At 43.2% G+C, this 24,240-nt stretch overlaps 1 protein-coding gene across 3 annotated transcripts; it reads right to left on the minus strand.

The window, feature by feature from the left end:
- Positions 1-456: 456 nt before the first annotated feature.
- On the minus strand, positions 457-23,836 carry kctd15b (potassium channel tetramerization domain containing 15b; the record flags this gene model as incomplete). 3 transcript variants are annotated; one of them, XM_083996335.1, is made up of 5 exons in its annotated part: positions 457-615; positions 9,673-9,978; positions 14,464-14,608; positions 21,110-21,285; positions 23,825-23,836. In XM_083996335.1, the coding sequence occupies 5 exons, from the start codon at positions 23,834-23,836 to the stop codon at positions 457-459; spliced, it is 798 nt and encodes a 265-aa protein (XP_083852461.1). The 3 variants fall into 3 exon arrangements, with proteins under 3 accessions (XP_083852461.1, XP_083852462.1, XP_083852460.1); XM_083996336.1 differs by lacking the exon at positions 23,825-23,836 and adding an exon at positions 22,966-22,974; XM_083996334.1 differs by lacking the exon at positions 23,825-23,836 and having other exon boundaries at positions 21,110-21,312.
- Between the last annotated feature and the right edge of the window lie 404 nt (positions 23,837-24,240).

Here is a 24,240-nt window from a genome sequence, read left to right on the forward strand (position 1 = left end):
TGGGGTTCAAAGACAGGAAGAGGGGGTTAGGGAGGAGGGGTTGTGTCCCTCACAAAAGGGTAGGATGCCTTTTCTTAATAAGAAGATGAGGGAAAAAAATAAACCAGTCATGGTGCTAAAATGGTTTACTTGTGCTGCTGTTGAGTCCGTTTGTAGTCGTTGCTGTTTTCATCACAGTCCCAGATTCTTTGGGCGTTTTTTAACGTAATCAAAAACTTTTGTTGCTGATGCTTTTTTTTCCCTTTGTTTGGTTCTACATTCCCCTTAAAGAGTTCTGCAGGGCTGAGGAGGTTAACAAGCCTCTGCTAATACTTAGGTATGCTGGGGGTGGTTATGGTCCTGTAAGGGCAGGGAGCTAGGGTAAGAGGGGTACGTAGGGCGTGGTGGTGCGGGAAGATGGAAGGAGTATTGGGGGTTTGGGGTGTTGGGGGTCGGCAGTCCCTCTCCCGGATAGGTCTAGTCCAGGGGTTCCTGTTTTATCCTGATGGGCGTGTTGATGGAAAGACTCCGCCGGTCCTCACGACACAACACATACTCGCTGAACTGAGACGAGTCCACACCGCCGCCGCATGACGCTGCCACGCTGAAACCTTTCTGGAAAAGACGCTCCAGAACCTGCAGGGATGACAGAGAGAAAAGAGGGGCGTTAACAACAGGTGAGTCACATAAGAGAGCTAAACATAGAGCTAAATCTAAGTGAGATGTGGGACTGGTGAAGATGGCGGTTGCAGGTTTGACATTTTGGGAAATATGCTTCTTCCGACAATTGCATGGAAATGGAGGAATCGCGATTCGCTAGCAGCCAGCTAACTTAGCTTATGTTATGCATTGCTAGCCCTGAACGAACAAACAAGATAAACATGTTATAAGTGAACATTTGAGGTGGTGGTAGGAGGACTTTGTTGCCTTTGAACCAAACTTGCTGTTTCCCTGTGTGTTTGAATTGTCCATGCTAACCTAACTTAGCCAGCTGCTGGTGGCAGCTTATATTTAGTGTAGCTACAGACATGAGAGTGGCATCAATCACACTCAGTTAGTTCCCTCATTAAAATAAAGTCTTATGGGAAAGTTTGTTGATAATACCATAATTTGTCAGTAGAGCCTGTTCAATGATCTTACGAGAAAATCAGAAACACGATGTCAATAGATGTCCATTGTTGATATCCATCCATCTGTTCACCTGACATCAATCTCAGATCTTCATCAGTCATAATGGACCATGTGTCATTAACCCTCCCCCTCCTCCAATCACACGTAGCGATGAAATAAAACCAGAGGGCACTCCGACATCACACCACCTCTGCAATATTCATGCTGCTTGCACTGGATTGGCTACTGAACCGAGGGCATGAGCTCAAAGGGATGAGGGGAGCGCAGTGTGAGTGAGGTGTGTTAAGGGGCTGAGTGGAGCTCAGCGTGGTGATTACTGGAGCTCCTAATTTGAGTAATGAGGCTGGGGTGAGAGGAGAAGTGAGGTCCGTGAGCGAAGGAGAGAAAGAGCGACGTGTGGGGAATGAGGATAGGGAGTTCTGGGTGATCTGTGTGAGGACAAAGTGCTGGAGCTGCAGGGAGAGAACAGGAGACAGCGATGCATGTTAGCCCTTGAGTCTGGGCATTGATACACACACACATGCGAGCACACACACACACACACACACACTCCACACAATAGTTCAAATGTAGATACACTCACACACTTATACGTGAACTCCAACATCACTTTTCTCTCCTCGTCTGCCGTAATCCTCGTGGGATGTTGGGTTTCTTTTTTTTTTTTTTGGAGGGGGTATATCTAAATCCCAGTTCGAGCAGTGCCGTATATTTACTTATTCCCTCGTCCTTTTAATGGAGTGTGCAGTGCATGGAAATGAAAGGTCTCGCCGAGGGGTAACCCCTCCTGCCAGATACAGAGCCACAGTTCACGCAAAATAGATTGGTTTCTTCAGACGCCCATACACACACACATACTGACACATACACTCATGGCAAAGGATGACCTCTCTAATTACAGGAGTGAGAGCCCCATCGGAGGACTAAAGTGGGGCATTTAGGCCTCCAGGTCGAAGGGCTGCAGCCTCCCCCGACTGGGGATTAGCACAACACAGAAGAGCTGATACAGTAAATCAGACAAATAAACACAGAGATGATTTGTATGCAAAAATACTATCCGCTAAATGCAAATTATAACACACACATCCACATGCAAACTTGTTGAGCAGACCTGACGCTCTGTAATTTGTGAGACAGAAGGGGCGGCAGGCAGATGATGGTGAAGATGGCTAATTAAGAGACCTGCCCAAGCATCAAACATACCAAAATCCATGGCAGACGACGGAGGAGCCTAACGATTATGGAAATGATATTACATAGCCCTCTTTGATCATTGCATCACATTGCATTTTCCCCCATCATCTCTTAACGCATGTGGGACTCTGTCATGTTCGGCAATGAATTTGGTCACAGAGGAGAATGGCCTGATCAATAAAGATAGTCTGAAAACACTTTTATCATTAATGCATGGCAACACAAAAGACTTAAGGATATTATTATAGATAGTTGTAACTGAGTCAGGGATACTATAATGACTATAAGAAGCCTTGAAAAAAAACTTCACATTCAGTTTGACACAGTGAATTAGTGCCACAGGGGGATAAACAATACACTGAATAATTAAGATACATCCAAGCAAAAGGTTTCAATGTCCACAGGACAATGTCCTGAAATCAATCCCAGCTGACAACAGAAAGCAATGCACCCTCTTAAAAAGCTAAAAACATGTCCTGGTGGCTCAGTTCAGCACTACATATTCGTGACCGCAGGCTTTCAGATCCCAGCTTATGTTGTACTTCTGCAGATTTCTCTGCTTACTTTCCTGTCTCACTTGAGCGAAACCATAACAAAAATATTCTAACAGTGAGTTGCATGTGAGCAGTCTGTTTGGTTGAAGTTTAATTCCAAACATAATGATTTCCGTGAAATGGAATTATTGTTAGTTAGCCGCCTTTGCTTTTTTCCTCTCATTTACTTTCAACTTAACGACAACCGTCCAAGGGTTCACTGCTGCTATACAGCATGCTCGATATATGTCATTGCCATTGTTGTTTTTAAATGGGAAATCAGAATGAAAAAACACAGGAGAACAACTCTTAATCACAACCATGACACTTTACTAAAGTTTACTATTCTTCTCTGAACTTTAGCACTTCTCCTTGTCTGTTCTCACTTGTGTGATTGAAGCAGGAAGTTGAACAAAAGCTTCTCCTCTCCATCTTCATCCCCACTGATCCCAACACATTTGAAACATAATAAGCCATTCTCACTGTTGCAGGGTTGACGTGGCTGCACAGGGATCTGCCCCCCAAACACGCTCATATATACCGTCCCTCTGAGCGGAGCTGCCACTCAATCTGGGGTCGCCATGGGGATGAGGAGGCGATATATCAGACTAACTCCTCTAACCTCCCAGCACTGTATATATTCCAACCCTGTAAAGATGGCGAGGCAGGAATCAAAGTGGTTGAGTCTCAGCGCTGGAAACCGGAGCACAATGTAATATTGATGGCCACCGGAGTGCGCGCACACATACACACACACAAATACACTTTTGCAACACCTCTCAGGAGGCGCTGGAAGACACTTGCTCCTCATGGCATTAGGGCTCAGAGTTGATTGACACGTGTGACATTGTAGCATGTGATGGGTGCTTCACTCAGGGGGTTGCTTTTGTTTAACTATGCACAGTGTTTCATATGTGACAGGGAGCTCGAACTGCAGTATCTGCATCGTATCCTCTGCTTAACTCAAGCATCTGGCATAAAACAGAATGGAAGCACCAAGTCTTCCTAATTCTCTCAACCATCTGCCACCTTTTTTTTTTTTTTTTTTAGGAATCACCAGCGACAAAAACAATTTGACACTATAATGTATTCTTGTAGCATTTGTGCAACTTAGGCTACAAGACAGAGCTAATGATCACACATGGACACTTTTTCAAAGTTTGTGTAAGTACCAATCCTACACTGTGTTTTTAGTTCAGGTGACCTCAGAGGGAGTTCAACCCCTGACCCTGGCAGTGTAAATACCCACTGACCCAGATGGGGGAACAGAAGTGTGTAGGGTTGGCTTGGTCCTCAGAGGGACTGCAAGTAGCTCAGACTGAACTGTACAGACCTGAGCATGTGAGGATGGAGGCTCTCACACCACCAGACTCATTAAGTAACATTTTCTTAGTCAACTGTGGTCTGTGGTTTCTGGCTTTGTGGTACCAGTGCTGTGACGTAATGTAGTACATTTATTTAAACACTTTACTTGACATATTTGTACCACACACCATGATGTTTTCCACTTTATGCCACTTTATACTTAAGCTCCACTCCATCTCAGAGGAAAGTACTTTTTACTTTTTACAATTACATTACAGTCACTGTGGTTAAAGGTTTGCAGATTCACATTTCATATATAAATCAAACGTGCAAACTATAAAATATGATACATATGCGTCCTATAGAATAAAATGCCTTGATTAACCTGAATATTCCAATAATACACTATCTAATTACACTCACAGGATCATTTGGCATTATGGATATTTTAACTTTTCATATTCTAACATTAAAATATTTATACTGAATACCTCTTCTGCGTATGTATTGTTACATACATTTTTTTCCCCATTATATTCCATTTTGAAAAAAGTTGATTGCTTCTGATAAATTGTTTCCTTCCTGTGTTTCTCTTACTCCCATTGGCTGTTGCCAGGGCAACAAACCACCTGAAAAACCCACCTAGTCTGCATCCAGCAAAAATATTCAATCACTTTTGAACAAACTGCTTTGAAGCTGCCAGTCAAGCCCCTCCCCTCTCCACAGTGTACGGTAATCCGCTGCATGTTAGCGCCTGAATTGTGCTCTTCCCGCAGAGCCACACAGGGGAGCACACAGAGCGCTCCCCGCAGCGTTGTTAACGTCTTGTTCTGCCACTCGGGCAGCTGCACGAGGAGCGCCACTGAGGTGTTTGTGTGGCCTTGTCTGCTCTGATGAGCTGTGCTTTCTCTTTCCACCCGCCGCACGATTGATGGAGTGGCAGTGTGACATGTAAGAGAGTGTTGCGACATGTTGCGTTCCCCGCCTGGGCAGCAGGGGGACAGGGGGCCCTTCTCTACCTCTGCCTCCGCTGTCACATTGATGAAGGACGGATTGGCTCTGGTCTGATCCGAGTGCTTCATCATGGTGATGTATGGAGCAGCAGGCCCGGCCCCAGCTCTGGGACGCGTGTGTGTGTACACCTCTGTGGCTCTTTGGCTAAATGTTTTCCCTCCGTTAAGTGCCTTTGCCGCTGTCTGTTTCTACATCTACATCACAGCACAGGTGGTTCGCATTATTCCCTAAATTCCATTCATGACTACATGAAGAATCACTCACCAAGGTGGAGTTGTTTATTCTCACTCTTTCACATTTGAATAGACGAAATGGGAGGACTAAAAATGGGGCTATGTTTGTAGTACACACTGCAAAACTGCCTCCTTTCAACATAATCTTAGAGTAAGTATCTGCAAATAGAAGATGATATAATGAAAAAGCAGATATTGACACTCTTGACAAAATCCTAAAAAGGAGAATGCTTGAAATGCTCTGAATATCACAGAGTAATTGGGGGAGTTTTATCAACCTCAGGGGTTTTACTTTATCTTTAAGCGAATAAAAACTGAATAATCTGAAAAAAAAACAGAATGCTATGCTTAGACTAAAGTATTGAGAAATGTCATGTTATCTCATTGTGACCAAAGTATCACAAGGTCTAGCAGTTCCCGGCCTCAGGCCTCACAGCAACAGTTGAGACTAAAATGAATTCTCTATGCCAGTGATATATCATAAATTGAAAACAGAGTGTATTTAAAAGTTGTCACGTATCCATCTCTTTCTTCTTAGAACCTCCTCAAAAACCAGTCCAGTCATAAACGCCCTGTTCCAGACAGCAATGTATCTGCCTCATAATCCCCCCCCCCTAAACATACACACACACAACCACCACCCTTTCTTTCCCTGGTCTTTCTCTGTGGGCTGGGTGTGGTTGTGTGTGTGTTCCCCTGGGTTGGGGTCCAGGACTGAAATCAGATCAGAGGCTCATTGTCTGGCGGGTAAGATGAGGATTATTTTCCTAACCTTCTCATACCTTCACGCAACAATGACAGAGGACAGAATGAGTAAGTTGTTTAGAAAAATCTCCCCTTACACCAAAAAACACCTCCATCTGCTCCTTGTGTCCTCATCCACATCGACTCAATGAGCCGGGTCCTCTCTACTGTGAATGCATGTGTGTGTGTGCGTGTGTGTGGTTGTTTGTGCTTTTTAGTCTGAATTTTGTATATTAGTGCATCTTTATATAGGGCCAGCATGAGACAAAATAATGGGCCTGACCCCAAAATAACCACCACCACCTCAACGGAGAGAGGCCACACTGTGAGACAAAAAGGGAGCAGCGCTAACAGGAAACCTTGAAGCTCCAGCTCCTCTTTCTGTCAGCAGTTTGTCTGAAAAAGAGGATTTCAGCCCAGCTCGCCTTCAGAGGAGCAGCCTAATAAAAACCTTAACAATAAAAACTCCTTTCAGACCATGTTAGTCAGATGCGCTCAGATCCCATAACCAGTCTCACTGGTAAACAGAGTGGGAAAATGTTGTGTTAGTTGATGCGGCCAATTAATTATATTGCAAGTCATTTAAAAATCTATAAAAGAAGTATAAACTGGTTTAGGCTGTTTGAGAAATTGTAAGTATGGTATTAAAAAATGCAATACGTGTATTTCAATCGCCTTGAGCGGTGTTATATTGGAGTCTTTTTAAAAAAGGAGCTGTGTCTTAAAAAGGAGTAAAGCGTAAATTATGCATATCATTTCCCCCCCTTCCCATTCCTCTTCTTCATTTTTTCGCAGGAAAAACATGGCCGCAGTCCACACATGCTTTGTCCCACTCGCTCGGCTCTCCTCCCTGGAGGTGGTCTCTCACACTGGCAGGAGGGAGGTGGAGGTGTCAGAGCGAAGTAGCCTGCCTGGGAGAGGCTCTCTCTGGGTGCTGGGGGGGGGGGAAGGCTCCTGTATGTGTTGGCCTGTCCGTGGCTGTGGGCATTCAAGTGTGTTATATTGAGCCTGTGGTGTGAGGCTGTTATGTACCCCCCTCCTCCTGTTCTCCCTCCTCACAGACCTCTCTGGGTAACTGCAAAACTAGTTTTCTGAAGTTGTTTTTAACATCTCACTGCAAGGATGTTGTTAATCTCAGTCCGACTTCCTCTTTGAAAACAGGATAATAAGCTACAATGGAAAGATAGTAGAGACTATGTCGGGCCAGGCTCGGATTTCCCATCATGCTCCAGCCACGAGAGCTACTTGGAAGCTGTGAAAGTCCATTCCTTGACAGAATGAGAAACTACATTCACTCTCTCCACCTGTCGTTACCTCTGGTAATCTCTTGACAAACCGACTGCAGCTCCGTTAGAGTAGCGATTATCTGAGTTAGTGAGAACAAGCTATTACCTTTGGTTTGGCAAAAAGCAGTGTAAATGGCCACAGATCATGCCAAAGGCCTTGAAGCGAAAATGAGTTTTAAGGTGGAATTCCAGGCAGTGAAGAAACACAGTGTCTACCAGCCTCTATCCTGGCTACTGACCTGAAACTAAAACCCACAGACTGACACAGAATATCTGAACCGAGAGAGCAAACAAGCGTTGTCTTGTCTCCCTCAGCAGATGCCATGCTAGGCTAGCTCATGCTCAGTTACATCAGTGGAGCAGCACGGTGGCCATCAAAGCCCCTGTACAGTAGTACAACTGCCAGACAGGTGTTTGCGTGAGTGTTGAATGATGGTGCTGAAAAATGGTTTCCTTGCTCAGCAGAATCCTTCTCTTGAAAAACAAGGGTTTAACAACAAAACACAGCCACAGATCATCTCGACTGACTCAGAGTGAACTTCCTCTGTGTCCTGTGGATAACCTCACAGACGGGACTGATCCCATAAAACACCTACACTGTCAAATCCAAATTAAACAGATGCAAAACTACGGCGTCTGGACAAAAATGGACACGAGGGCCTCACCGCAAAATCATAAGCAGAAGTCTGCTTTCAAAGCAATTACCTTCACTTCTTGATGGAAAAAAATGATGTTGTCCTTAAAAAACACTGGCCACAAACCTCAAGATTAAAATATGTCTGTTTATATAATGCAACACTTTACTCAAAGTGCTTTGTGTAGCGTCTTATAAATATATACATGCATCACTTATTTTGTTTTGTTAACTTTTTAACACCTTCAAATTAGTGTCCTATTATGTATTCAACCCTGTATCCTGAACACTCATCAGTTTTACTTCACTGGACACTATCTGCACTGCAAGTGGTTATGTTGTTTGTACAATATGCACGTATATTACTTGTCTGAATGTACACATGCTTGGTCATTTATCGTGCTGCATCCTAGAATAGTCAAATCAAAGAGTCCGAATAGTGCGACTTTGGGACTCGAGATGTTCTAGTTCTTAATCTCATCTCAGTAATCTCAACACACAGGACAGCTCTGTCTCAGCTCTGCCTCGGGCACAATCATCTATTTCTACCTTCAAATGGTGGCAAGAACAAATATCTCCACAGATACACTGCCATGGCTCACACTGAATAGTGGTGCTGCATGAAGCATAAACTTATGTATATTAGTTTACAAAATTCAGTCAATTAACATCTTGTCTTTCCTTTTGGAAAATAAATAATAACTAAACTAGACTGAGCATATCATTTTTACATTTTGTGCAGGAATATACTAAAACAGTAGGATGTTATTTCGCTCACCACGTGTAACCTGCAAATTGAACAGCTGACTTGCCATTGTTTGGTTTACATTATATTATCATTTAGTCAACAAAACAGATTTTATGATCACCAACACACAAAGCGTTCATAAATTAAGTTTTCTAGTTCATTGTGTGTTCATTTTATTGTGGAGCAATACTGCTTTTTGCTTATGTAGTTATTTCAAGAACTCTATTTGATTTTTCTGATATTTCTAAAAGAGGAGAGTATCTAGTATTCAAAATTAATTCACTATTTTCATTTTCAAAATCAATAATGTTCTTAAAAAGTAACTCACAATGTTTCTCTGTTTCTCTCTTCTTCTTTGTCATATTTTATATTATGCATTATAGCAAAAATCATTTATTTTATTGTGCTTCTATTATTCTATCTTGAGGCTCTCAGCAGAAAAGGAAGGCATTCTATAATCCGACAGTCATTACTCAAAGCTGCACAACGCACTGGTCATGATACAGCAAACTCGTAATTCATCACTATCAGGACAGATACACACTCACAAAGTGGAAGTACCTGCATGCTTGTGCTGACAGGACACGACAATAAAGCTTGTGTGAAACACAATGGTCCGTCTTCTAAAATTGTGTCAGAACTAGATTTGTATAGCAAAGTTATATTTAGTAGATCATGTCTATTAAATATCAAAGCATGCAGAGGGAGATAGAGACTTTTGTTGTTGCGGTGTTTTCCAATGAATTTTAAAAATTCATGATGGTCTGATAACATGATTGTAGTCTCCACATCCCCCATAGGCCACAGACCAAGCAAAGTCTTATCAATCTTCCAGCACGACAGAAACATGAAATGCATCTTGGGGTGTTACCTGGACAGAGTTGAGCCTGCAGTAGCCGTTGAGGGGGAAGCGAATGACGTGCGTGGGGTCCTGGTTCCAGCCGGCGTTGACTGAGTTACACATAACGTCTCCGGTCTCGGGGAAGATCTCCTCGATGAGGACCTTCTCCCCGCTCAGGGCGATCCTCTCACCCAGGTCAGGTGTGACACGAACCACCAGGCAGTCGCAAGGCTGGGCCATCCGTCGTTGCTCGCGCTCCTGCTTCCAGCGCTCCAGCTCTTTGATCATTGGCATCAGTTGGTAATAGCGTGCCTCCTCGTACAGCAAGTGGAAGTCCTGTTGCACCAGACGAACATGGAGATGAGAGCAGTGAGTTTGCATGTGGATGTAATAATCCTCTTGGCTATACTGTAGGTGTGATTAACACAGTCTGAGATTCAGTACACTACATCTTATCTGCAAGGTCATCAAGACAAAACCTTACACATGCACAGAGGTGTGCAACATGAAGACAACAGTAGAGGGTACATTCACAGGTTATCCTGATGGCTTCCCCACAGCGACTAATGACAATGTGTCCTTGAGCAAGACACTTAACCTCTAATTACTCTAGGAGAGTTGTTCTGGCTGCATCTGCCCTTTGACCCTTCTACAATTGTGAAAAATCAATGTGCAGCACAGGAAGAACAGTGATAGAAGTGTGTCCTACAATATTCCTGAATATCTTAAAGAAACATATTCATGAATGTGTGTGAGAAACCACCAGTGTTCTTCGTCCTCACTGTCTGCTACCAGATACTTTTACTGAAGGTTGCAGAGGTCAAGGCACTGTCTCTTTGAACCACACACGTACAGCTTGGCTGCTTATAATGACAGCAGTGTAGGAGTTTGTACTCAAGCCTAGTTGATCTAGACAAGAAATACAGAAAATGTAAATGCAAAAACGACCTTTGTTTGTCCTTATGAAGTTAAAGATATTTAATAGCCACAAAATATCTCGCTTGTTTCCATGGAGTGCATCTTCTGGAAAGAAGAACAATAAACTAAGATCGGTGATGGCCTCTGACCAGCAGGACAACACTCTCAATAAACAAAGCACAGCCATGCTGCAGCTCTCCTCCACAGTCGCTCTTGGCAGAGCTGTGTTAGCCTTTAGCATGTTTTAGTGAGCCGACTCCAGAAAGGCCGTCAGTAGGGCTCCAGTGAAGTGGGATGGTACATTCCTGTGTGCAGACAGTCTGCAGCAGATTGCCTGCCTCTCCCTCCTGGGCAGGGCTTGCTGGGGGCCATTTGCCCCTGTGCTCTTGCCTCTAATTTCCCATAAGACCAGATGGCACCATCATTCACCGCTACCATAGAAAATACAGGGAGGCGGAGGTTTCGCTATTGGAGGCAGACGGGAGGTGAGGAAAAGATATGTGCAAAGTGAACATGAGGACAATCATCAGCCGAGGAGGATTTTAATGTATTCTTCACATAGAGGGAGTTTTATGTTAATGAGGATTGTGGCCCGATGTTAAGCTCCTATTAGAACAAGATTTAATTAGGTTACACCTAAATGCTGCAAATCTTTCTGCTAAACAATTAGCAATTAATAAATCTGTGTTCTGATTAGTGTTTCGCAGTGACAAAGAATGACAGCTTAATTCATTCATAGTTGAAGGACTGCCATCACCGCCATTGGAAGTTTATTCTTACATGATGTTCCTATTCCTTAGCTCCTGGCTATAGTTCAATGGATGGACATTGTGAAGCCACAGCAAACAACTCATTGCACATTTTGTTGCATATTGAATAGAGGGAGGTTGCTCATCTCGGTGCGCTGCAAAGTCTTAACGCCCTTGAAAAGTGAGACAATGTGTGTTTGTGCTGCGGAAACAACATATGTTTCATATAGTCTGCATCATTGGTGGCTGTGTGTGTGCATTGGGTGCTGGGGCCGCCAGGGAGCCCTGATCTAAAAAGAGGTTTTCCCCTTCTCTTTTCCGGACCACTGCTGGGTATAGAAACAGAGCATGGCAGCAAACAGCATATTCATTAACCCTGCTGCCTCTGTCAGAATCTTTAGCCTTGAAAAGCCTCCCTCACTGGTTTACCCCTTCATCTAAACTGTGCCTTCATCTGAGCCGTGTGAACAACACCCAAATACAACTCCATCTGGACGGGAGCGTTGACGCAACACATCTTAAGCTGATGGTCTAATATTTAAGATTTCAGAATGCGAAAGCAGGGGGGAGTGGGTCCTTTTTTCCCTTTTTCTCTCCCTTTCTCCCTGTCTTTTTCTCTCCTGGCCCTCTTACTGCAGCTGACAAAACTCATACTGAGACACTCCCCTTCAGGCAGCTCTCTGTATCAAAGTGTAGCTCCTCATCCTTCACAGGTCTGAAGCCATGGATGGATATGTTTTTAACAGGGGTCTGTCTGCGAGGCACTTTAGTCATCCTGAGCAGTGCAGAAAACAACAGAGTAATCCTAAGCGCTGAGGTGAGGATGAGAGGGAGACAGGGCCAACAGCTCCGTCCTGGCTGCTGGAGCTGCTGCTACTGCTGCCAGCTCTACGAGACAATTCATCCCCCAATCCTGTGTCCAGACAGCCCGTTTGAGCTTCAAAATAATGATCCGACCCGATCGCCCACCGGCAAGGCAACATCTCAGAAAAGGACAGAGGGAGGGAGAGACAGAGAGGGAGGCAGAGAGCGAGAAGAAGAAGGAGAAAATGATGGAAACTGTCACTGTGAGGGAGTCGGAGGACTGATAAAGACCTACCGTATGTTTTGGACTAAAATCGACCTAAACCACACAAGGAGATGTTCACAGGTTGTCAGGTAAACACCCCGCTGATGAAAAAACAACCTATGCTCACCAACTGCACAGCACCCATAAGAAATAAAAACATTATGTCTTTCCCATTAGTTTCCCGCATTTGGTACCTGAACAAACAACGAAAGCATTATTGATGCAGTGTGATGCACGAATCTGAATAAATTGATGCAGTAACCACTAACCCTTAACGGTTTATAACCATGCCCTCAATATGACTGAGCATTGCTTACACTCTTGTGATTAATTGTAGTTTGAATAATGAGATGAGGAAGGATATTAATAGTGAATATTTTGTTCCACTGATGTAGGCTGAAAAATTTCTTTTCCTATTCTGCTCAGACTTTCACATTGATTTAGCAAAACACACAGCGCCGTGGCTGCCAGCAGCAGAACAGACCCAGCCCTCGGGCGACGGCAAGCCTGATTGTGTTCAGATAAGGACATGCTCAATTCCGCCTCGCACTATTTGCATTTTTTTTCCAGGGCTTCACGCAAATTGAAAGGTATGCAGATCCACATGGGCTTATGCGAGGGGATCGTGATGAGTTGAAACAATGAAGTCCAATGCATTCTCCTGATTGGACTGTCAAGATTTCACAGTGAGGGAGGGAAAAATGCATGAATAAGAAGGGAAAAACTAATCAGTTGTGAGTCAGGCCGTCATTTGCCAAAATATGCAGGGCTTTCATGTCATGTTCTGTTGTCTGAGGTTTGGCTCTTGTAGAGACTGATGAACAAGTGCCAGCCCAGTGGAAAGGTCACACAAGTTAAGGTGGAGTAGAAGTGAAGAGTAGAATACACCTAGGAAACAGTATGAATAAAACCTTGAACAGGAAGCAGCTGTGGGCAGAATACATAACAATTCTGACAAATCCACATATAGTTGTGTGGATACTGGTGAGGAGAGACTAGCTTGCTAGTAATGCCATCAGTTTGGTTTGAAGCTCTATTTTTATATTGACAACAACTCAGATCACAACGTGTAATGAAGAAGATCAGTATGTCCCTGCAGCTTTACGGGGCATTTATGTGTCTTTGAGCTGATTGTTTTGGTTTTATAGGCCTGAAGCTTAGTCATTCTCATCAATGTCATAATCATCAAAAGCTGTCATATGTCACTGAAATGCTCCCTGGAAGCAGACAAAGTCAGCAACAAGCTAGTAAAATTTTAGCAGCTAAAGAGCCAGATATTTGGGATATCACCAGTGCAGTTGTCAGATTTCCAGATACACAACTTTAAATAATTGCTAATGCTGTTATAAATGATCAATTAGCTGTTCCCTATCAACTTCAGTCTTTACATGTCAACTATAACTGTTTGACTGTTTTAGGCTACTGCATTAAGCTGGGACATAGATAGAGACATCAAGGATCCACCTGCATACTGTAGCTCCTTTCAAAAATACACAACATTATGGATGAATTGATTCAACGCCTGACAGCATTTGTTTTGTTGTCATGAACAGTACAGTTCTTCGATGCAAACCCTGAAATGGGAGCCAGGAGTGAGCAGTGGATTCAGTGGGACTTCCTGTCTGTATGGGAGTTGGTCAGAGCCAGAGCAGAGGGGCGTACAGGCTATTTCACCTGTGTTCACCTCTATAGAAATCACTCTGTGTGAAAAACAACAGCTCAAGGCTTCAGCACACACATATTGAGCTGTGCTCCAGTTAGCCAGTTAGCATTTACTGTTCACCACTGTAAACTAAAACTGAGTCTGTTTCATACATTTCTTTTTGTCACCCCTGGAGTTCCCTATATTGCATAAATGTACACAGTTATATTCTGAGCAGAGGGAGGATGAGTCAATGTCAGGCCTTGTGGTTAAGGTCTATTTTAAAATGATGCGACCTCTGAGAGAGTACTAGACATAATTTCACATTTACTCTTCCATACGTTACTACTGCATGTCTGGGCAGATAGGTTTACATACTTAAGTTTTTTATGTTGTCCCAACAGAGTGGATGGTATGGTATGTTGTGTTGTGGTGGTATGTACCTTGAAGTCATCTGGAAGGAGCAATTTGCTGGTCCTGAGGAAACTGAGAATGTAGCGGAATATCTCTCCGTCCCGATCTATGAAGTAGTGCTGCTTCAAGCTGTCCAACACGATGGGCTCGGTGCCATTGAACAGACGACTGATTCTGAAAATTGAAATACACACAAACACACACACATGCACACGCGCAGGCAGCCACACACACAAACAGAGACACACACACACACATACACACAGTGGAATGAGCCAGCTCCCTTCAAATGCATGAAACAATTACCCTCCATTTATTTTTCAATTTTATTAGCACTAAGCTTGAAATGCATTAGCATCCCAGGTTGAAACAAGGGGCTTAAGGCACAGTTCCTCCATTCCAGACTTGTTTGAAGTGTCCCTTCTGCAGGAAGATTACAACAACACACACGCTTGCTGCTTGTACTTACAGAAATTAATGGCATGAATGTAGCATTACAGCTCTATTATTCCATCTGTCAGAGGGGTGGAAATGAAACAGAGGTAGGAAGTGGTGGAGTGCCACATACTAATGCAAGAACAACATGTGGGAAATGTTATTTCACTTGTACAGTTTAGATGAAGAACTTGAACAGAAGCATCCCAACTTTGTCACAATGTTGCATATCATCTATCAGACACTCTTTTTTTAATTAGGATTTAATACACAATTCTATCCACATAATGGTATTTTATTTAAGATAAATTAATCCTGTTGCATTGTTCTTTAAAAACTATATTTAATTTCCAGAATTCGTACATAAGCTATAGTATACTCCTAATCACAATACATATTTTGGGGAAAAATTAATTCAACCATTTGACCTTTAAAATATGTATTTGTCATCAGGGGAAGTACCGTTACCAATCAGAAATTTTCCCCTTCGGTTCATCTGTAATATCTGTATTGGTGAGGCTGAATTAAATGAATGAATTAAAGACATGTCTACGATTTCTGACTGGAAGCTGAAATACACATTAGTCTCAAACATGTAAAAGAGAAACTTACTGGGTTTTGAATAACTGACATAATTAAAACAACACCCACTCACGATTACATCAATGACTTTTTCCCTATTAAGAAACACATTCATTAACTTTAACAGTAATTAGATGCATGCATTTAAAATTTTTGCCAAATATTGACAAGAGTTTGGTGTAATAATAAGACACTTGTTGCTGCCTGTAACAGCCCATAGTTAACCCCTTCCACTAACTGCACTGCAAGATTAAGGGCTTAGTTGAAGTTGGCTACAGGGGCTCATCAAGGCAAATAGTGGAAATTGCTCTTATCTTTAAACTTTCATCACACCATGTTGGCGCCCTGCCTGGAGATACCCTTGGACAGATATTCATTTCCCCTCGTCTTTGTGTGGTTTTCCTGATGCTTACCTGCAGGTCCCTCTCTCTCTTGATGGTCTAATAATCTCATCTCGGCACTTCCACTCTATCTGTTTGTTCTTTTACAAAATGCTAAATATCTATCTTCAATAAATAAATCTACTACTTTCTCTTAAACATTAGGGATGCAGGTTGCAAATGCTTTTATTTTGTAAAACTTTTTTTCCCACTCCCAAAGCACAAAGTGCAACAATTTGCTTTAATTTTACGATTCATTTTGCTACAGAGCTCTCGTCTTCCTCAGCAGAGAAACCTGGAGTGCTTGTGCAGTGCAAATACGCCGTACTAGTGATTTACACAAGAAATCTGTTGCACATAACCTCCTTAACGGTTTCACTGCACATTTCCATCGTCTTTCTCAGAAACAGCTCTTGGCAGGGCGCTGCGTTGCTGTTATTATCATCATTTTGATGTAATCAACTCTTTAATCACAGTAACAGCTTCTAGGTCGGCTGACAAAGTCGTATGACAAAGAAAATTGTAAAACCTATTTGCAAACACCCCGACCAACACACACACACACAGACCCAGCACTGTCTCAGCACAGGCATTGTCAAATTCTATTACAAGACACTGGAAGGGAGGCGCAGTGGGAATGTCAATGAACAAACAGCAGGGCTGGCTTCACTCACAGACTCGTTTTGCTGAATTTACAATTACAATTGTCTACTTGGTGAAAGTGTGTGAGTTTGTGTTCAACGGTGGTATCAGGTATCTTCTGACCCCGATGTGTCGGCGCAACACACTGAAGCTATCACATCAAATTCACCCTGTTTCTTTTTCTTTGACTTGACTGTGTGAAGAAGCAGAGCAAAGATGGTTCTCCCGCTCTCCCCTCCTGCCATCCTTTCTCTCTTTCACTCTCTCTTTCTTTCTTTCTTTCTTTCTTTCTTTCTTTCTCTCTCTCTCTCGCTCTGTCTCCATCCTTCTGCCTTACTCGCTTTCTCTCTGGAAATCGATGCAAAATGCTTTATAAAAAACCAATACTCATCTCCCTGTTTTGCCTGAGGTGTTCCTTTCTCATATGGTCTTGCAATTCTTCCAGCTAGAATTTCACCATACCCCTCCAGGCTAACTCTGTTTTTCATCTCCACTTTTTTAAAAAGCAATTAAAATGCTGCCTGTTTTTCTTTTTCTTTCCCTCTCCTCTACTCCCTTCACTCTCTCGCTCTCTTTCTCTGTTGGTCTCCTCATCCCCCCCCCCCCCCCCCCTTCTGTTAAATCCCTGAATTGGAAGTGGTGGTGATGGTGGTGGGGTTGTTTTTAACAGGTATACAGGGAGAGAGAGAGAAAAGGGTGGGGATGCAAAGAGAAATTAAGAGCGAAGATACATAAACAGAGAGGCTGGGAGACAAGAACAGATGAGAGGGGAAAGGCAAAGATTTGTGAAATCAGAGGATGGAGAAAGAAAGAAAGAAAGAAAGAAAGAAAGAAAGAAAGAAAGAAAGAAAGAAAGAAAGAAAGAAAGAAAGAAAGAAAGAAAGAAAGAAAGAAAGAGTGGGAGAAAAAAATCTATGAAAAGAGTAAGAAAGAGAATGAGGGAGAATGAGGGAGGTGGTGGGTGTAGCAGGTTATCAGGGGCAGGAACAGCTCACAACTCTCACCCCAGCGGTGCCAAGTGAGGGCAGGTAGTGGGGCAGTAGGTGGGCAATATCTGGCAGGATCCTCGCTGCAGCAGCTGAGAGCTGTCTCTGCAGGAGGTGGGAGGAGGACTCAGCGCAGGTATCACTGATTCTACTAGAACAGATGCTATCTGGAAACTGTAAGACTAATGGACGCCTAATGGACGCAAGACGCCCGGCAGCTTCCTGCACAGTGAACAAACACAGGCGCACGGATCTTGGCTCAGTCTGACACCAAAGGATGAACCAAAAACCTGCCCTGAGTCCTGCTCAAAGTGACTTTGGGCATGTTTCAAAAATTTCTAAAATGAGGAGTTTTAATTCTGATGACTTACAGTATAGAGAATGACCTCAACTCTTAATTCATGATTATATTTCTCTATGCCAACATTAAATCTGTGACAAATGTGATTCTCTATGAACACATTTGATTGTATAGAATAAGAACCAAACATCTCCACGCACTTAAAAATCACTGTGTTGATCTACAACATTTTATCTGGGCTATAACTTAACTTTTTTTTAAAATTTACTCTCATGATTATTTCATGTAACATGGTTAACTGTAAATGTCTTATCAGACAGCTGAATTTATTTTAGATTATGTACATGTGCTGGTGCCATTCAGCCTCTTTAAAATCCTTTTTTAAAGAGGATGACACACAAAAACAGGAAGTCACTTGAAGGCAAACTTAGAATAGCTAAGAGGCTTAACAGTGACAAAAACATTTTTTTCTGAAACTTACATGCAGTGGAGAGTAAGACTTTTCTTTCTGCTTTAATTGTAGTTTTTCAGCTAACAGAAAAGTAAGTAGTACACACAGAGGACCAGTACAAGAGCACAAAGCCAGCTCTGATTTATCGTTTCTGGACACAGAGGACTCGTGCTCAAAGAGAAAAATGTCCAGTGGTCCTTTCAAAATAGTTTCCTTGTCTCTGGAACATTTCCCCTAATTTCCTCAGCTTCTGTTCAAGTGACTGCTGAGACTGTCCTCTTTGAGAGCTACACAGAGTGTGCATCAATGTTTCATGACCCATGTCCCTTAATATGGCCCGCACAGAAGAAGATGAATAACCACACATTAGTTACTAGACTAACTTTCTCTTGGCACGCTGCATTATTTAGGGGCCAATCTATTAAAAGTAATCATCAACTTTAAACTCTTTAACCCTGCTCTTTTAGACGTCACATTTTCAGTTTTGCCGGCGTGCCCTGCTCGACCGGACTTGGCTTAAACACTGCGTATACGGCTATGCCAGTGTAATTGTTTTGCTTTCTGCTGTCAGCCATTATCCTAATTCACACAAAAGGACCCCTCCTTCCACTGGCTCCAGTGGAAAGTGGAGCCCCGAGGCCAACTGTACACTGAGGAGGCTGGGAGAGAGTGAAACAGTGAGTGTATGCATGTATGTGTGTGTGTGTGTGTGTGTGTGTGTGTGTGTGTGTATTTGTGTGTCTGTGATCCAGGGTGAGAAAGAAATGGAGAGAGAGAGAGAGAGAGAGAAAGAGAAGAAGAGCAACGGAGCATGTGTGAAAAAAAAATAGAGAGAGAGAGACAGAGAGAGGAAAGAGAACTCTAACCAACACTCACACTGGTATCCGGTCTTTACTCTCACTATAAAAACACTGTTTGGGTGCTCTGACATGACTCTGTGCTCCATTTGCATGGTGCCCTGCGTATGTCCTCCCTGTGAATAAGTTCTTTGTAAAGTGTGAAGCTGCATCAGAGCATAAAAATAAAAAAACACAATAGCAACAGGAAAACGCCAAATGAAGAGTGGGTGGAAATCTGTGTTGAAAACTGATTTAAAGCAGGTGATTGTTCCTTTAACAGGTGATGACCAGATCTAACTGTTATCAACACATTTTGATAGAAACCAGCTCTTGCCTTGTGGCAAATGGTTAAACCTGATACAACACTGAAACCGTGATCCACAAAAAAATCTTAAAACGAAAACAATCGTCAAGCCTCATCTGGGATGAGCTGTATTTTTCACATGACATATTCAATAAGAAAAAGGAGAGTTGTCAGGGATTTCCTGTCAGCGGACTATCCGAATATCAAGACGTAATTACCAAGGGATTATGTGGAGTTTTTCCTGTAGCCAATTTGGCAGATTTTCTAACAACCTGGTGTATGTTTACCTTAGCCCACATGGGACTCTGTCAGCTGACGCAGAATCGAAGGCTGTATAATGTAATGAATGACACGCTGCATTAAAGGAAAAAAGCATGGGGCCTGAAACGTTCCGTAGTTTTAGTTTCACGGGGGGGGGGGGGGGGGGGGGGAATGTCTATTCTGAACTGAGAATTCTCACCAGTTTGCTTTCAGTGCTACTGCTGTACTGCTGGTGTCACCGTGTTTGTGGATGGAGCTAAAGATGTGAATAAAGTGGGAAAGTGGATCATCAGCAGCTCTTACACAATCTCAAAAATCATGACTAAATCTTGCAAAGGAAGCGCATTAAAAATCTAAATCTCACAACGTGTCAGAACACAGTTCACACAGATATGACATGAGCAGAAAGTCACTCTTTCAGTTGTAAAGTTTGACTGCAATAACATCCATTTGTAAATTCTTACTAAAAATTACAATGCCTCACCAAATAGGAATATACATAATGAAACGTCTCCAATAGCACATGTATGTACAATAGCACAAACAACGAGTATGAGGCGGAACTGATGATGGTTAATGTTGGCTCTAAAATAGCCAAGAAAATCAATATGTAACAGGCCAAAGAGCGAGATTTTAATCTGTTCAGAAGCATGCTCCACATCAGCTTTGATGACAGGGATCTGGACATGTACGTCACTGTTTTTCCTCCAAGGATTCCTAACTGTACTCTGATCTTACTCACAGGGAGGGGAAAAATTTAAAGTGCTGTGGAAGAGGGTGTAGTGCACGCAGCAATGTGTGTGTTTTTGGTATGTAAATTCACATAAACAGTACCACTGAAAATCAGAGGTAAAATATGTTAAAGGTACAGTACAGGCAAGTTTTGGCAGCAGCTGAATTTTCAAAAACAAGGACCATGTGAAACAAGATTAAAAAATAAAATAAATAAATAAAAGCATTAAAGGGATTTGATTAGGCAATTAAAATAATCACAGGTAAACAAAAACAATCAAACTCATCGTTTTTAAAGCCAAGAGAGGATAGAAATAATGAAGACAGGAGAAATGCTCCCACATGGACAGAAAATATATTAAAGTTTTCAGGGCAGATGTCACCAAAGAAGTTGTCTCAATGCCAGTCTGCTAAATGACTTGTAACAGCATTAATCCAATTAGACTTAATTAAGACAACACCAGTTAAATGATGTAATAATTGGTTTTATGACAGAAATGCAGTATTAAGGCAATAAATGAAGACTTGACTTGAACAGGTTCAAATTCATTTAAATCTGCTTTGATTTCAGCAGAAAAGGTTCTCAATTTTTTTTTCTTTTTCTAATTTATATATATCATTTTAACACTGTGCAGCATGTTAAACAAAATCAACAAGATGCAAAAAAAATACAGATGAAATCTTCCCTCTGAAGGATAAAATAAAGCAAATGAACTAATAAACTAACTCCAGCACGTGTGACGAGCAGGGAGTGCATCTTACCTGGAGTCTGGGTACTTGGTGAGGGTCGCCAGGCTGCTGGTGTACATGTGTCCCCCGACATCGATGTGCACCGGGGCATTTGCCTTGGTCAGCTGAGCCGGCAAAGGGATCCCCTGAGTGGCCAGGGGAGAGACCGGGGACCGGGTCAGAGACAGCCGTGACATGCTTCTTCCCTCCTGAAAGCAAGTGTACAGAAAAGCCATGGGAGTAAAGGTAGAGAGAGGATAAAAAAAAACAACACAACACCACAGTGATCCTATACAGGGAAGCAGATAGTATCCTCTCTGAATGGTATCAGATCACTTCCATGTCTGTCTGGTCGCATATTTAGCCTGGAAATTATTGCCACCGCTCTAATTAAGTATGTTTGCATCTTTTTGTGCAGCACCGGAGGCGAGGATAGGAGGATGCTTATTAGAAAACCAGGGTGAAGAGAGAGATAGAGCGAGATAGACAGATAGAAGGAGAGAGGGAGAAAAGAGAGAGAGGGAGGGAGAGAGAGAGAGAGAGAGAGGTGGGGGTGGGGGAGAGAGAGGGAGGACTGCTAGGTGTCAGCCTCCAGGGGAATAAAACAAACTGCTGCTGCAATATTCTAATTAAAGGTCGCCTTATGTGTTAGACGTGATGCGCCCAGACACACCAACCACTAATCCGAGAGCAAGGAACACACGGCGGGAAGGAAGAGGGGGGTGGATGTCGTCCGGGGGGGGGGGGCAACTTTCCCCTTAACACACACACATATAACCTATACTTTCAACACACAAAGGATTAAGATGATCGCATGGCATGTAACTACAGATGCTTGTGACCTAAACTGTGGCGTATGGGGAATAACTTTACAACTACACATAAACACTCACAGGCCAAACAATAAAGCATATCGTATTATCTCTCTCTGTCGCTCTCTCTCTCTGTGTCGCTATCACAAGGATACTGTTTGAAAAAGTTACTAAAAAAAAAATAACACGCTTGACTCCACAGAGCCATAGGCTGCATTGTGTTGTGGAGGTGAGTGGCTGCAGCTTGTTGGCAGCAGCCTGGTGCACTCAGAGGTCAGAGCGGAGCTGAGTCTGATTATCTGATCAGATGTTAAGAGAAAATATTTTGAATTCACTTCGATACGGCGCCATTTGATCCCGAGCTGCCTCTGCGCTCCAGCTCAGTCGTGCGTAATTTGTGCGCCAACAGCTTCCAGGTGAACCAAAGCCCGGACCTCGGTTTGACCACTTTTTAATATGACACAGTGTCAATGTCAGAAGGATGAGGGGGTCATGTGAGGAGTGTGTGTGTGTGTTTGTGTGTGTGAAAAAATATTGTTGTTGTGAAACTACTTTTCATTGGATTTCCCCTGTGACTCAGGCACAAACCTTCCCTGCCGCAGCAATGACAAAAACAACAAGTTTAAAACAAAGCGCTGGAGCTTCACAACACACATTTAAACAGATCGCCATAGGACAAAGACAAAGTCAGCCTCCGAAAAATCGGCAGTATCGATCGGTTCTAGATGTTGCAAGTATTATGGACACTTTTACGGTCATACCCGGGGAACTGAAGGCCGCTTGTGATAGTCCAGATCATCCCTGCGGCTCCGAGGGAAGCGGGCCGCGGGCCACGAAGTGAGACTGGAGCTCACTTCGTGTGTGTGTGTGTGTGTGTGTGTGTGTGTGTGTGTGTGTGTGTGTGTGTGTGTGTGTGTGTGTGTGTGTGTGTGTGTGTTCCAGGGTGGTGTCCGCCTCACAGCAGTATCATGTTCGTTTAATACGATTACAGGAGGACGGGATTACATTTCAAATCCCAGGAAAAGAGGGAAAAAAACTTGGAAGGACTTAAGAAGTTTTGGGAAAGGCTACACACACCGGGCTGTCCCACCGCTACGCCCCCCCCTCTCTCTCTCTCTCTCTCTCTCTCTCTCTCTCTCTCTCTCTCTCTCTCTCTCTCTCTCTCTCTCTCTCTCAAACACGTAACCAACTAAATTACAATGTACATGAGCATAATACATATATATAAAGACCAAGTGGAAGAAATTGACCATAAATCTTAATCAATCACAGTGTTAATTATCTCAACATTCTGTCTCCCTTGACCCCCATCCCCCTACCCCCTCCCTCTCTCTCACACACACACACACACACCGTGTATGATAAATTCCTCCACAAAAATCCCAGCAGCTGTAAAGGCACCAACTTTCTCCTCAGAGCTGCTGCTGCCGCCGCTGCTTCCTCCACTGACCCTGTTCACAGACACACACACACGCACGCACACATACACACACCGTCGCCGATTTCACACTCGTGACATTCACATAAAATCGCCAACTATCGCCAACACAAATAACCACACACACACAAGGTGGTGGTGGTGTAGGGGAGGAAACATTTAGATAGGACACAATGCGATACAACATCCCACTCCACGGGAACACTGCAAGCCAGTGTTGCTTTGCCTTTAGTAATTCGCCCAAAAACTCAACATGGCGTCTTATTCCTGCTGTACAATTAGAAGCATAATCCGGACACGTGTAATTCACGACCCGTTTGATAAAAAGCACACGTGTTAAGTGTCCAGTCTGGGAGAAAAGAAGTGATGGTGATAGTGGAGGTTTGTAACCACTTCACCTCAGCACCAGTTCGACCAATCTCTTCCGAAAAGTGTGCACACTTATCCGTGTCTGTGCGTAAAAACATTGCATTCTGTAAGATTTAAATATCACCATACCGTTTCAAACATTGTAGGGAGTCCAGAAGAAATCCGGTGCCGGTGGTCAGTCCCAGCTGCTTCTCGCGGAAACCCCCCCCTCAAAAAAATATCAAATATATTTCTCCAAACGCCCCTCGACACAACTAACACCACCATCCAGCTCCAGCACGAGCCTATATACTGCCGCACGGAAAAGCCAAGTGTTTGCTCCGTATCCCACACACAAAACTGCTCCTTTTCTTTCTTTTTTTTGCTCTCTTTTTTGTGGCGAAAAACACCAGGTTGCGGGTCGGGATGGACAGCTCGCAAAGAGACTGCTGTGGCTTTAAAAGGCTCTTAATGCAAAAGGCTGGCTCGACCTGTCCTCAGCGAGCTTCTTTGTACCAAAGCGCACAGGAAGCGTTCTTACCTTGAACATAGATGAGATGATCTCC

The sequence above is a fragment of the Trachurus trachurus genome (genome assembly GCF_905171665.1).
Source record: "Trachurus trachurus genome assembly, chromosome: 3".
Taxonomy (NCBI): domain Eukaryota; kingdom Metazoa; phylum Chordata; class Actinopteri; order Carangiformes; family Carangidae; genus Trachurus; species Trachurus trachurus.